Source organism: Prionailurus bengalensis, chromosome A2 (assembly GCF_016509475.1).
Source record: "Prionailurus bengalensis isolate Pbe53 chromosome A2, Fcat_Pben_1.1_paternal_pri, whole genome shotgun sequence".
In the NCBI taxonomy this organism is placed as follows: domain Eukaryota; kingdom Metazoa; phylum Chordata; class Mammalia; order Carnivora; family Felidae; genus Prionailurus; species Prionailurus bengalensis.
In genome coordinates this window covers 110,087,844-110,103,552 of record NC_057348.1, presented here as the reverse complement: position 1 = coordinate 110,103,552, position 15,709 = coordinate 110,087,844, and the positions used below count along the sequence as shown (strand labels likewise).

General features: G+C 37.7%; 1 protein-coding gene and 1 long non-coding RNA gene across 7 annotated transcripts in view; one reads left to right on the top strand and one right to left on the bottom strand.

The window, feature by feature from the left end:
• Positions 1-2,456: 2,456 nt before the first annotated feature.
• Positions 2,457-15,123, bottom strand: LOC122487967. Its single transcript, XR_006298521.1, has 3 exons — positions 15,011-15,123; positions 6,157-6,376; positions 2,457-3,769 (listed from the first exon to the last, which is right to left on the bottom strand). It is a non-coding gene; the product is annotated as an uncharacterized LOC122487967 (long non-coding RNA).
• Positions 14,702-15,709, top strand: part of SNX13 (sorting nexin 13) — a 135,906-nt gene continuing 134,898 nt past the window's right edge. For 2 of the 6 annotated variants that reach the window (XM_043589040.1, XM_043589037.1), the window contains exon 1: positions 14,705-15,354. In XM_043589040.1, coding sequence (XP_043444975.1) covers positions 14,755-15,354 — 600 coding nt within the window. In that variant the 5' untranslated portion in view covers positions 14,705-14,754. Of the gene's footprint in view, positions 15,355-15,709 lie in introns of all 6 variants that reach the window. The other 4 variants (XM_043589039.1, XM_043589035.1, XM_043589036.1 and 1 more) reach the window with 4 other exon arrangements.

Genomic DNA, 15,709 nt, shown 5'->3' with positions numbered 1-15,709 from the left:
CAAGATGAACAGTAGTGGAGCTAACGGGCACCTTTGCCTTGTTCCTGACTTTGGTGGTTCTCTATATACTGATCATGTTATGGATTAGTGTACCAACTTGCTGAGCTTTTTCAACATATGTAGGCCTGTGTATGGTTCCTGAGCATCTGTTTTATGAAAAGCTTCAAAAGTGATTCTAATATAAACTCTCATTTGAGTGTATGCTCCATAATCATACAAGATAAAAGTAAGTAAGTTAAACAATTACATGAACATTTGAGTCACATTTTGTATAGGAGTGGTGGATATGAAGACAGCATTTTTTCCTTCAAGGAGCTCAATTTAGTAGACAAGAAAGACATAAACCCATGGTTGTGTACAGTATAACTATTACTCGATAGAAACTGTTCCATCACTAGTATCCTTCCTGAAAGTTGTCTTTATCTAGAGAGTTAATAAAATATTTACTGTGAAGTTTTCCAAGATTGCATCCTATAATGCTGTCTATTGGTCTCTGATTTTTAAACTAATTCAAAATTGGCCTTTATCAAGAGTCAATGACTGAAAAAACCATGATGTCCTACAAAAATTCTAAATTTCCTGCCCTGCTTCCCCCTCACCCCACATCTTATTTTCAAACTGTAGCTATATTGATTATAGCAAGCAATCTAACTCATTTGTCAATTCCTGGTATTTTCATAATTATTTTACCATCAGAGAACAATTGGTTGTCTGTTAGACAAAATTATGTGCTACATTGTTTTAAGAGGAAAGGAATTCTCTACTTTTGTTAAGCAGTTTACACAAATATTTTAAATATTCTTTACCTATCCCAAACCAACTCTGAGACCCATATTTTCCCTCTGTGCCTATTGGGTTTATTCTTTTTAAGTTCTCAGCTACTTTCAAATTTGGAGGGGGGTATAAAAGATGGTCTTAATGCTTGGGGTGGAGGGGAGAAGTAGAACTTTTGGAAAAAGAAGAGATAGAGTTTTAAACCTGAAATGGACTGTGGAATTTTACAAATTAGACATAATGGGTTAAATCTTTGTCCTCCTGTGTCCTTCAGCTTGAACTGGTGCAACATTTGGATGGCTTTCTCCCACTTGCTGTCTCTCTTTCAGTCTCCTTGTTCGGAAGGACCGTCTATTTGGGAGTTACTCATGATTATTGTTTAATTTGGGATAAATTACTACTTTTTTTAAAGTTTATTTATTTTGTAGAGGGAGGGGCAGAGAGAGAGGGAAAGAGAGTGAATCCCAAGCAGACTGTCAGTGTGGAGCCCAACTAGGGTCTTGAACTTAGGAACTGGGAGATCATGACCTGAGCCAAAATCAAGAGTCGGGTGCCTAACCCAGGTGCTTTGGGATAAATTACTACTTTTAGTGTCACGGTAGGGCATCTCATGGAAGAAATGAATATATAAATAAGTATATGATAAAGAATAATAAGTCACATATTTCTTGTTCCCAAACAGAATTTTTATGTCTAACTTTTTATTCTTGGAGCTGAACACCTACAGCCATGTTCATTTGCACTTCTTCTATAATGAACTGTGATGAAAATCTGGATTCCAGAGACAGGAACATCCAGGGGCAAATATCTTAGCCTTGTTGTACCCAAACGTTTATTTTAGCTAAAAATTAAAGGATGGCAAAACATTGTCTGTTTGGTCATCGGGGCCTTCATACCTTTCTATTTCATGCTTATCTATTAATCTATTTGTACACGTTTGGATTAATAATATAGCCAATAGTATAAGAAATATTTGTAAAGACAATTGTAGACTCCAAGAATGTGAGCTAGCCTTAAAGGTCAGACTAGCTTGACTACCCATTAAATAGATACAACCTACTGTAGCCTTAGAATTAAAGATAGAATTTCTTTCTGTGCATCTGTGAATCATTCTCAACTGGGAACTTAATGATTAACATGATTAGAGAAGCAACACTAAATTTCATCTCAAAGTAAAGTTGGAATGTGGTAAAATTTTTGTTAAAATGGTCCAGTTGATTTGATAGCTTTAGCTCCTAAACTTTCATTATTAGATTCACCAGTTAACCTGATATCTCAGTCTAGTTGTATTCAGTATAAGCCTTAAACATTATTCACTTCAGCCTTGACAGGATATTTATAATGTTGTCTATTGGCTATGATGACAAAGTATTTTTAGCTCTTAGAAACTTCAGTGTACCACATTTTAATTTTCAAACCAAATATATTTTCAAAGAAACCTTGACTACATTACTTTATTGTGGCCGTTATATTTTAAATGAGATTTAAATAATTTCTTCTGGTGCAATAGGTACAATCAACCAGAACTGTTACAAAGGCTAACAAAATATTGCTTCAGTGAGGTAAGTGGGGCCTGCACAGCCTTCTGTGTCATGCTTATCCAAGCAATAAATTACTTTCTTAGACAAAAATCATCTTATGAAATTGCTTTAGCTTTTTCTGAAGTAAAGGTATTGAATACATAGTATTGGGAACACTTTATTTTGCTTTTTATCACATACAATTATTTTCCACTTGATAGCTAACACACAAGAGAACAAGATGGATTTCTTATATTTTACTGTTTTCTCATTTATATTGTGTCCAGTTTTAATTTTCCTCAATAAAGATTCTTTCTGCCCTATAACTTAATTTCACTGGCTTCTTAACCCAGAAGTCTTTTTGAAAGTAATCTTAAAACGTCTGAGTTGTATTTATCAAATTTAAATTTAATGCATAATACTATTTCCCTATTATTTTCCTGAAGGTTATTTCCAAAGGTAGATAAAAGTCAAGTCTAAAGGTTTTTTAGAATATAGATAGCAGCTTCTTATTAGATGCTCATCTTCTTTGATGTTTGACAAGTGAATAGCGAGTGCCTCTCATTTTACTCTCTTGAGAAATATGCTAACAATATCACACATATACAAATAGGCTAGTACGTGAAGAAAGTAACAAGGAAGGAATTAAATGAAAAATAAGTGTCTTTGGTATTTAAAGCTCTTAGGAAGCCTTAGAATCTAGTTTAAAAACATCAGGCAAAGACAGACTCCAATCCATACTCAGGTGAATGTAACCACCTTGGTATGGTATATTCTGAGTAAATTCTGACACAGAAAGCTATTTGTTTAGTTTATTTTTATTCATACTAACTTAAGTCAGCTTTTGTGGGGCTTATAGGTCTTTTTTGAATCTGAGGCAAACTACAAAACTATTCCCGGGAGGCGGGGGTGCAAAGTGCACTTAGAATCGAACCCAAAATCTTGCTTACAATTTCATGCAGTTTGCAGACTTGCCAAAGCCCACCCACTAACTGCATAGGGATTTGTATTAGTCAGGACTCTAATATTACAAGTAAAGAGGAAATCAGTTCATGTTATTTTAAGGCAAAGGTAAATGTAGCGGTCCATGTTTCTAGGAAGATACTGAAATAACTCATAGAAATGAAGAAATGGCTACAGAAAGTAATGCCTATAGAAAGAATTGGATCTGGGAACTCAACATTCCCAGAACATACTCTTTCTGCTGCTCATTTCTGCTTGTCTCTACTTCTCTTGACATATTAATATCAGTTTCTCCTGCTCTGCAGATATGCCTCCTTTATGTGGCACAGAACATACTTGCCAGCAGATTCTACTTAGCAACCCCAAAAATATAGTATCCTGAACATACATAGTATCAAAGCCAGAAAGGGATTCCATCTCTGCTTATATCACTTGTCAATTCACTAATCACTGTTGCTCAAATTAATCAGGTGCAAGTTCCACGGCCACTTCTGTGGCAAGGGAGGCAGAGTCTGTAAGCAAAAGAAAGAGGATGGGTCACCTTAAACACTATAAATGACATTGTTGGGTCTCCACATCAAGAATCTGAAATAATAGAGATGCTGAAGAAGGAATTACCTTTCTCAACCTTTGAGAACTATTACAAGTCATAACCAATCAAACGTGAGGTTGGAGGAGAGGAAGAATAAGCTGTCAACCAATGGCTGAACTGAGACTGTGTGAAGGGGGTCAGAGTGTCAGTGCTCAACAGTGGTAAGCTGGTTAAGTGGCTCTTCAGGGGGAAAAAATGGTACACATATATTTATAGGTATATATAGATTTATCACGGATTTTACCAATACCAGAAAATGAGTGGCACACAATTTATTTAAAATGATACAATGTTCAGGGGACACCTGGGTGGCTCAGTTGGCTAAGCATCCGACTTTGGCTCAGGTCATGATCTCGTGGTCCATGAGTTCAAGCCCTGCATTGGACTCTGTGGTGGCAGCTTAGAGCCTGGAGCCTGCTTAGGATTGTGTCTCCCTCTCTCTCTGTCCCTCCCCCACTCACGCTCTGTTTCTCGCCTTCTCTCAAAAATAAATCAACGTTAAAAAAAAGAATATAGAAAAAGATACAACGTTCAATATTGTTTATTATTTGCATATAGGCAATTAACTCTCTTCTAATGATTTTGTTGATTTTTGCTGAATTCTTGTATTCTAGCTCAACTGTGATTGCAACTGACAAACAAGTGTGAACAAACACTGGTTGATATTTTATTTTTCTTTAACAAGTAAGATGTCAGAAGTTCGTTCATTTGTCAACAGTGTGAGCAACTTCCTTCCTGAAATGGATAGTAGTGTTTGAATACTAGAATAGTTCCTCAAATTTTTTTGTGTGTTATTTACAATGTAACAGTTGGTCATGACACCTTTCAAGTTTAATATGCATTATCAACATGTTCTTGATCCCTTCCTTAACTCTAGAAAATCAGCAAAACAGTAACTCACATCTTGATTTTGTAGTATTTACCAATTTCCTTGGTGTAAACACTCCCTCCACAGCTGGTCTCCAGCTATCACCAGGACATCACGAACAAAGAGTTAGGAAGAGATGTGAAGTAGCCCACTATTCTATAGTTTTTTTTTCCCCACGCAATAAACATAAATGACCTCGAAAACACAGGTAGTGGTAAAAAGTAGTAAAATAGTTGGGAAGCAAAGATTGTTTTGAGTATTTAGGGCCTTCATTTTACATATAATTTATTTAATTGTAAGTTCATATACTTTACTTTTTGGTAATGATTGTATCTAAAAACTGGCGAGTAAAATTCCACAAATTTTAACAATTGGCCCCTAGCTCATGAGTCAGGCTGAACCAGCTCTGTGATGCTTTGCATGATTTTTATGAAGCATAGGTAAGAAATAGAACTTGAAGTTACTGTAAAATAGAGAGCTAAAATGTAAAATTAAGGTTCTGTTATGGCATCACTATGATTTCTCTAAAATAGTGTACTCAGTAATACCGGTGGATATCCAGTATTAAACATGCTCAAATTTGAATGGCTTTACTTTATAGTTTGACAAGTTTTAGATTATTCACCATTTTAGATTTTTCAAATCCATTTTCTTTTTTATTAGGGCAAGTGATCAGGTACCTATTTTATCACACTTACAAAATGTGTCATTTCCATTAGCTTTATATTTTAGTTAGAAAAGGAAGCCAAAGCAGAATCTCTGCAAGACTTTTCTGCTCCTTCATCAATGTGTGTGATTAAAATCTCACTTTTGCTTCATTGCATTATAAACTATCAGAATCTCTTTCATATTCTAATAATCTTCTAAAAAACTATACTAGACAAAGTGGGACAATGAACACTAGAAATACGCTTTTTATCTCAGATAGACTGCCATCTTTCAGAGAAAATAATTTGGCCAAAAAATTGGAATGAAGGAAAAGAACAGTGAGAAAACCTTTGATATTTTACTTTACTTTTACATTTTTAGCACCAAATACAAAAGCATCTGCTTACTAGCTTTCTAGCAACTCAAAACTCTCATGTGCTTTAAAGGAATACATGATATGGATAAATGAGAGTAATTGTTGAATAAGTTAAGTTGAAAACTGGATAGTAATTGTGTCATTTAGTAATTATTTTGTCTTGTGGAGGGCATTACTCCCTTTTAAACATTGTATTGTGAAAACCTATCAGTTTTAGCTAGCATACATTTTGAATTTTAGTGTATTTCTTAAAATAAGCCATGAAAAACATACGATTATAGGAGATGCAGTATTCCAAAGATATTTCTAAGGAATTGGTTAAAAAGAAAAGGGATAATGAATGAGACTAATAAATAAGGGAAAGATAATCTGGGGCTTAGGAGAAAAATCAGAAATAAACTGATAATAAACTTACTATCAAAATGGGACTTTGCAAATCAACTCTGGACTTAACTTCTCATAAATGTCCATGTGCTGCAGCAAAACAGACATGCTGTTGAAGTTAGCGCACAACTGTACTCTGTAGTTTGTTCTTACTGGTGGTTGCAGATCACAGGTCATCCCTTTCAGTTCCAGTGGGGCTCAGAGGCAGCCCGTGACCATGGTCATAAGGACATTAGGGACTAAGGGTTAGCCTAAGGAGACAGAGAAAGAGTTGATTAATGAGAGACTTCTCAATGTCAGACACAGTTGAGGAGAAGGGATACAATTGGTTTAGGAAAATGGAAAAGCATAGGTCTCTGAGGGTGAAAAGTGAAGGAGAAGAGAAATTACACAGCTCAAGTCTGGTACTTCACTGGGGAAGGGAGGCAGAAGAAAAGACACAGACGGGATACCATCCCCTTAGGTTACAGTGTAAGCCCGGCATGAGCCAGAGGCCAATAGGCGTGAGGCAGACATAGAAAGATCGCATGATGTCAGTGATAAAGAGGCCTCAAGTGGGCTCAGAGAAATTAGCTGAATGTATTATGCATATCAATCAATGAGAAAAATTCAATAAAAACATGAGATTAACTTTTACTATCAGGAGAGGTAAATTGTGTTTACGTTAGAGTAGAACTATGGTTAGATTTTGACAAGTTAACAGAAAAAATCAGATAAAACTCTATAGGGTTCATACCCTTATTTCTTTTTATGAGGGAGGGGGGAAAGTGGGTAAACTGGAAAAACAAGTTATTGTTAGATACATTATAGTTTAATTCAAGAGATCCTGAAGAGATCTAGGCTGCAACAAGCAGGAAATGTTTGAGAAAAAGAGAGTTTTTATTGGACATTCAAATGGCACATTAACTCCTAGATTTGTGGCTGAGTGTGTGGGAAATATAGCAGGAAAAAAAAGTTTCAAATCTGAAAAGTCTAGACTCAAATTGATTTGCTATTAGCACAGAACTCTGAGGTGAATTAAATAAACTTCTGAGTCTCAATGTCCTCATTTAAAAAATGTAGCTAACAATACTTACCATGAGGTGTAAAGGTAACAAGATACCCAATGCACCTGGCACAGAGGTATGTAATAACATTAGTTCCCTTGTTCCTGAGTGTGGGAGACTCTCCTGATCCGGGTGAGGAGCACCTGTAAGGCATCCCCAGGCAAAACTTGCCCCACGGTCCAATTAACCAAAGTCATTCCTTGATACAACTCCCGAGCCAACCACCTGACTGTATTACCTCCTTAGTTCCCAATTTTGCCACATCCTTGGATAATGCATATTGGAACTCCCTGGGAAGGCTCTTACTACTTTAAGAGGAACTTGTCCTTCGTTCTGGTTCATGCTGGTCTTTTATTCACTCTTTTTCCTCTTCCATTAACTCTCTTGGTTTTCTTTTCTGAGTAGCCCGGATGAAACAGGGTCTTCAGCCTGTCCACCTCTCCCAGAAATACTCTGTGTGTGTGTGTGTGTGTGTGTGTGTGTGCGTATGTGTGTGTGTTTAATGTGTAACACTAGGTTGTGATTTGATGAAGTAGTTCTACTTAAAAACTGGTGTAACTACTAAGGCTCTTCTTAAGTACTATCACTTAAAACAGTCCCCTCATCCCGGGAATTGGGTGGCAGAAGAGAGGGTAAGGATTTCTCAGGTTAGACACTTTATACTCCCAGTGAGTTGAGTTAAAAAGTATTTTATTTGGGGTGTATATTGCTAGATGTGATAACAACAACTCACAACAACGAAAGAACTTGTCACTCATGCAAAGTCTAAAGTTTTTTTCTTTTTTGATCTAATAGATGGGTTCTCCTGTGTGGTTCCCTCCATCTATTACCTCAACCAACAGCCAAGGTCACCTTGGAAGGTGGAGAGAGAGGAGGATTGCTACATTCCATTGGCCTGAGCTAGTTACACAACCCCACCTAAACAGGCAGGATTTGTAATTTTTTTCAATCCCCAGAGGAAAATGAAATGACTAGGTCAATACAGCATCATCTGCCACAGAATGATTTAGACAGATATTATGAAATATTCCCTCTTTCCCAAAAGCTAATGGTTCATAGATTAAAAACTTGCTTCTAAAGACCAAAATCAAATTTGGAAGATAGAAACTTAATTACATTTTCACATCACAGAATTTCAGTGTAACGAAAATTTCTGGCATAACCATGAAGAATACATTTGATGAATTAATCAGAGACACAGCTTGAAACAAAGTAAAAGCTCTTGTTTAGGAGATCTACAGTCTTTCACAGAGTAATACAACACAATTAAGGTACTGATAACATAGAACTTAATTTGGGGTTAAAATTATATTAAAAATAATTTTGTAATTGTTAAATTTAGGATAGCCAGAATGGCCATTTTTCATGCAGTTTTAAGCTCAGTATATATCAAACTAATATTTTATACTTATTTGCTTGCCTGTGATATTTCCCCCATCAGCTTCCTGCCCTAAACAGTGCAAATAATATATACCAAGATGAAGGGCAAGATGGCTTGCATTTTAATTATATGATACTAAGATTTGAAGGGAAAGCCAGATCTCATTTATTTCTTTCCCTACCCCCTTTTTTTGGAAGCTAAATTACATTAGGTGAAAAATGTAAAGATGATAAATGTCTTCTTTGTACCTTCTAACCACTGGAAGTTCAGTGGTAATAAATGTTTCAGTATGAATTCTATAATCCTGTGATCTTTACAATTTGGATAGTTAGTCCATTTATGCTTTAGTGAATAAAATGATGTGTAAACAAATAAACCAACTTCATGATTCTATTAAAGAATCTGGTAAATAACCAATCATATTCCTTTACCCAGAAGGCAGACATCTCACTTACAGAAACAGTTTTTTTTTTTTTTAATGGATTCCTTCATTCATCCTTCTGCTACTCCTACCAATAAAAACAAACATTTCCCATTCAAAGCAGAACATTTAGCTCTGTTAGCAACAGAAAGAACACTTCCCCAGCAACAGGAAAACCCAAAAAGGACATCTATTTTTAAAAATAAAATGTGAAGCCCTCTGCATTTTGCTGATTTAGTGAACAAGATAAATCTTATCCATCCAAATTAGGTGAATGCCCTATAGATTTCAGGAATAAATAGCCTGATTTCACATTCCTTTTATTTGAGTATTTGCTTTTTTTTTTTTTTTTTTTTATAGCCCAGGACTTTCCTTGACATGTTTGCTGATTTCTCTGTTCGTGGATACTTACACACATTGCCATGATAAGGTAGGAAGTGTCTTATTTTAAGTGGTAAGGTGGTAATTCAAGGAGTTCATTACCATACGCGTAACAGTTCACAGTAGAGTGTGCCTCTGTTCTGTAGCAAGGTTTTTGAAAACGGTGATGATAAGTATGTTCGTTGGAGTAAAGTGATAGGAAAATGAACTGCAACTTACTTGCTATCATTAAGTACCAGTTTTAAACTTGAAAAAAACTTAAAGAGTGTTTGATCTTGAGACAGAGGACATTGTCCAATGCTTCAAATAACACCTCCCATGTACACAGTATATTAGTGTTAAATTAATTATATGTTTTAATCTCCTAGCTTTACAGAAAAAGACACTATGCTCAACAAATGATGGATTTTCATTTCCAAGGTTTAATCTTATTTGATAGTAAAGACAGGACCACAATGTAAATCTTCTCAGGCTCATATTCATTACATTCGACAGTCAATATTATGGGGCACATGTCTAATATCTCTTCAATTTAATTGTGTGTATGTCTATTACTAATAGGTTTAAATGTAAAATTTTTATTAAAAACAGAAGGATCACTATACATGCAAGGGTGAAGGCAGGTCAAATTAACTTTGTACCAATTAACATATTACCATTTAAAAACAATAGTAATTTTTAGAATGATCTTATTTTTTTACCTTAGTTGTTAAGCTATTAAAGTAGGGAACAATAGATTAGCAGTGTTTAATTTCACCCTTACTCTGTAAAAATGGAACTAGCTGAGTTAAGCCTTAAATATGGGGACATATTGGGTTCTGTCTATGAGCACGGATTCCTTTTCTCATTTCCTCCTTGGGATAAAGGCAAAAAAAGGAGGTCAAAGGCTAATCACAATTCTTATGATTCACATAAGAAATTGAGGACATGATTATTGAAAAACTTTAATTTTTAAGATTAACTCATTTAATATACTTGAAGATACAGTATTTACACATATATAATTCAGAATTATACAACTATACAGAATTATATAACTATATATATACACACATATATTTTTTCATTAAATATAGACTACATATAATTATACATTGTATGTAGACACTATGCATATGTCTGGGTATACATTAAATATAGACTACATTCTACATGCATACATTGAATAACACTATGTATACTATTTATACATTAAATATAGATTACACTATACACAGACATTATGTATATGTCTAGGTATACATTAAATATAGACAATTTGAGCAACAAAATAAGAGTATTGGATTTAACCTGAAGTATAAAATAAAGGTCTATGAATCTTTACTCATATGATTGAATCAATAAAAAATGAAGAAGAGAAAGATTTCCCATGCAAAATAATTTCAAATCATTTAAGTAGATATTCCACCCTCATAATTCCCTGCTGATGGTGTCTGGCCTGCTGATAGTGACTTCCTTCCAAGGAGTAGAGCAATATGGAAAGAGGGAAAAAGTAACTTTGTACTGGAGAAGTCTGACACACGCTACCTCAGCCAGGTTGATTGAAGCCAGTGTTAACAGTGATAAATGATGTTGATAGCGTATGTGCTTGATAGATGACTTGGATTCACTAAATTTGTCGTGGCCTCAAAGTGTAATAAGATCTACTGTGAAAGTCTTCTTCAACTGTTAAGTATATTGTATGCAAAATGCCTCCCACAGCATCTTGGGCCCATCCTAGGTACTGAAAAATAGTGTTCGTATTTGAGAATTAAATGTTTGAAAAGTGCTCTATGTCTAATTTTTGTGATGTTAAAAACAAAACTATTTTATTTAAAAACTATTTATTTCAAAAACTGTTGGCTGAGGTTGCCAGTGATCTTATACTTTTGAAATGTCAACATTATTATTTTGCTATAGCTGCATCTATTGTTAGGAAAACTTCGTATTGTTTGTTTCTTAGGCTTGAGTTGCCTCAGTATTTCCTCAAAAAATACTATGTAAGAAAAAAGTACAGACTGGGCTATTTGAAGCTAGACTTCAGATCACTCTTAAATGCCCTGAAATTTCTGCTTACTGCTGTTTACAGCTTTCTGTTACTAAAGCTTTAACAAAGACTCAGGATATCCTGCTGTTGACTGTTCTTAGAATGTGTCTTCTCTGTTGGCAGTACATTACTTAAACGCCAATTCACTGGCTTTGATATTGGGCTTTGTTAATGAATGTGTAGTACTATTTAATGTTCAGTAGAGGTGTAGTTGACACTGACGATATTTTATTACAAGGAAACTGCAGTTAATAAAATGGCTCAAAACCCCAAAAGATTAAAAAGTAACAACTGTTTGATAGGTGTGATTTGCTTGAAACCTTGATGCTATATTCTTCCAGTTTCTCAAAAAGAATTGTAGCTAATTTGTGACAACCTGAATACTTGGGAGAGTTTTTTCCTCTGATATATCCAGGCAAACTGGATATACCAAATTGTTGCTTGGGGGTTTAGAAATCACTGGCAGTGGCCTGTTGAAAAGCATTACACACTTGATTTTTGCCTCTGACCTCTTTTGTCATCCTTTCCTGCGTTAATTGGGCAGATTGGACAGTGCTACTGGGGAATCAAACCTTTTGCAGTAACAGCCACGTAAATATCCTTATCATGTGTTTCTTAAGATGGATTGTTTTGTTTTGAATTTCTGATTGATAGCCAAAGGACCCTACGTCTCAGATCAGTTGGTCCCAGGTTTCCTCTGTAACAACTGATATGATGTTTTTAAGACTACATGGAATGCGACTGTAATCTGTACCAAATTAGGTGCTTATTTTAAGCTAGTGGATTTTGTAAACATTCTCTTTCCCAACTATATAACTCAATTTCCATAACTCACCAAAATGGCATACCTTAATCAGTTTCTGCTTGCCTTGCTAGCAATTAATTTTAACTCATGCCCAAGATAAAGGTTTGTTTTGAATATATTTTATCTTTATTATCCCCTATCCCATTACCACCGTTTAAAATATCAGCAATGAGCTAGGTGAAGGAAAAGGCATAGCTCACAATTCTGTCATAAACTTTTCTCTAGCATTCTAGTGACAGTAAAAGTAATTCCCCCATAATTGCAAAATAAGAACACATAATGGTCAATTTTTTTTTTTTTTTAAATTAACCTTTCAATAGTAAAGATTGTGTTTTAAATCAGGGGCACCTGGGTGGCTCAGTCCGTTAAGCATCTGGCTCTTGATTTCAGTTAGGTCATGATCTAGCCCCATGTTGGGTTCTACACTGACAGCCCAAGGCCTGCTTAGGATTCTCTACCCCCCCCCCCCCCCCCCCCGCTGCTTGCTCATATGTTCTCTCTCTCTCTCTCTCTCTCTCAAAATAAATAAACATTAAAAAAAAATCAACTTTAATTAGGCTTTTTCCTTTTGAGGTCTTTTAGGAAATGATTTACCCATTCATTGAAGAAATTTTTATTGAGTGTCTACTATGTGCCATGCAGTATTCTTATATTATAGGTGCTGAGGAAACATCCATGAACAAAGCAAAAAAATCCCTGACCTTGTGGAGCTTATGTCCTAATGGAAGGAAGGCAGACAATAACAAAAAGAGTAACTGTTAGAAAGTGTAAGAGTTATGAACTAAAGCAAGGAAGGGAGGATAGAGACAGGCAACATTTCAAATGGGATGGTCAGAGTAGGCTTCTTTAAAAAGATGACATTTGAGCAGGGATGGGACAGAAGTGAAGGGGCTAGCCATGCAAGTATTTGGTGGATAGATCCTCCTAGATAGAGTGCAGTCAGTGCAAAGGCCCCAAGTCAAGAACATGACTTGCTGTTATAGGAGCAGGAAAGCTGGGACAAAGTGCCTGGTAGAAATGAGGTCAGAGCAGTGGATGTGAGGAGAGACCTGCAAGGCTAGCTAGCATAAGGTTTTTTAGGTCACAGAAAGGACGCTCGCTGAGAAAACTGGGAGCTGATGATTTTGGCTTTCTCTCTCCTAGGTCTGCAGATAAACTCTTAAATATTAAAAGCATGTCCGGGTCGTATTACAGGTTGGTATAAACTCAAGTAATGCCTACACTTACTTTACTACCTTTAGACCAAGTGAAAATATATTACTTCTGTAATGGGAAAATATGTGCAAAAAGTTAAATACTTAGGCTAGACACCTAAATTACAGTTGTAATTCACTAGTTGGTATCTTAAATATTAACAAGTCTCCTTCTCTGTTTTCTTACTTACAGGTTGGAACAATATCTTTTTCCAGCTTCCTTGTTGTCTCTAGTATCTCTTAGTTTCCCTTAATATCTTAGTCTAGATAGTATTTTCCAATCTTATTTCCTATCATGGCTTAATCTGTCAATACTAGTAATAGTAGTTGTAGTACTACTAGTAGTAGTAAAACTAGTAGTAATACTAGTTGCAGAGGTCAGAATTCTGCTGGCCCAGGAATACGGAAATTATGTATCAGATGTGTATCAAAACAAAAACTACTTTGCCTCAATTAGTTGAATCGGGCAAAATGAGGGTTTTTCTTGAATTTTTACCTGACTACCTAAATAGTTTTGTTTCCTTGGGGAGGATACAATAGAATAGAGATAACACAAGTTTGTAATATTTTGAGACTATAATAGTAATGTATTAAGCAAATTTCATTTTATAGAATAGCACCGTTGTTAAGGAAGGAGATTCGGGAAAAGGGGAATGAACGACGTTAGTTTTCAGAGTGCTTTTGTACCCCTCATAAAAAAAGATGGAAGGGTTCTGCATATCAAATCTGAAAATCTTCAATTTCCTTCTAAACTAGTTTCTAACACAACAGAACAACACGCTTTGACAGCAGGTTCAGGTAAACTACTTTCGTTAAAATTCAGGTAGAAGTGACTGCCTCTAACTCCACATATTGTAACTCATCTAGCGGTAGATTCAGAATGGTGTCAGTCTCAGGGGCTTCTTAGAATGCACACTGAGGGCCAGAGTTCAGTCCCATTTCAACTTGGCACTAGCTACAATGGCACTTGCTGAAATCTGCTCACACTGATACACAGACACATTGTATCAAGGGGCTAGTAGAGCTGTAAAAGATGACAGCTAAAAAGCAAAAGTGGCTTTATTTTTTTTAAGAGGTCTCTTAGAAAAAGCAAAACTAAGATCTCATTGTGATGTAGGTGCTGGCCAATCACTTAATCAGCGACCGTCCTAAGTGCTAGGATCCTGGGTAAAGCTGATATGCCTGTATCAATTCTACAACCTGTCGCACACCCCAAAAGAGGGCTCGCTGACGATTGGTTAAGGACAAAGGAAAGTTTCTGTCAAAGTTCAAGAAGAGAGGGACTGCGTGAGGAGCAGTTTCAGATCATATTTAACTCCAGACCGTGGAGGGAACCGAGCCTCCGCGTGCTCTTCGGTCGCCGCTGTGCAAAGGAAATGCCAGAAGGAAGTTTGTCTACAGGACATCTGCCTCCCAGTTCCCGAGACGCGCGAGGTCCGCAGCGCCATCAGTCGAAGGCTCGGCCTCTGCCCACCTCACTCCACCCTAGGGCCGGCCTACGCCGGCGAGCCGCGGAGGACGACCCAACCCGGAGGGCGAGCGCGCCCGCTCCCGGGCCGGCCTCACACTGGGCCCCGTCTCTACTACCGGCAATCGCAAGTTACCCTGGGAACCCAGCTTCGGAGGCCTCACCGCGGTGGCCGAGTGGGCCGCGAGGCGCCCGCCTCCGCTTCCCCACGCGCCGGCGCCATGGAGACGGTCACGAGTCGCCGGCGGCTCCTGCGCCCACCAATGGAAGCGCACGTCGCAGAGAGACGCGGACGTCGCTCTTCCAAGATGGCGGCGCGTCCGTCGCGAGCAGCCGGGCCGGGGGGAAGCCAGCGAAGCCGAGTAAAGCCGCCGCCCGGGAGACGACTGAAGGAGCTGTTTCGGCCGTTGGCGGCGGCTCGGGCAGTTTTCGCTGCTGCTACGGCTGTTGCCATGCGGCGAGGCTAGGGAGGAGCTCACTTCCCCGGGGTGTAATAATGTTAACAGAGGTAAGCGGCGACGGCGGCCAGTGTTTACCTGTGAAATGGGGAAGGGGCCGGCGCCAGCTCTTCCGAGAACAGCGTTTCTCCTGACCGCGGTCCCGACCCTCCGTAGCGGGCCCCGGGGCCCGAAGAGCAACGGGCATCCTACAAGTGCCCCCTGAATAGGAGCTGTGCTGACTCAACAGAGTCCCACCACCTCCGGCTGCTGTGCCTCTTCTTTCGTAGTTGCCACTTGCCCGTCGCCCGTGGCACTGGCCACCCTCTTGCTGTCGCTACCTCCTAACTCATCGTTTCCTTCGTGGTGTCCCCTTACACGCTGCTCCGTGGCAGCGTCGGTCTCTGCGTTGGTGCTGCTCTTCCC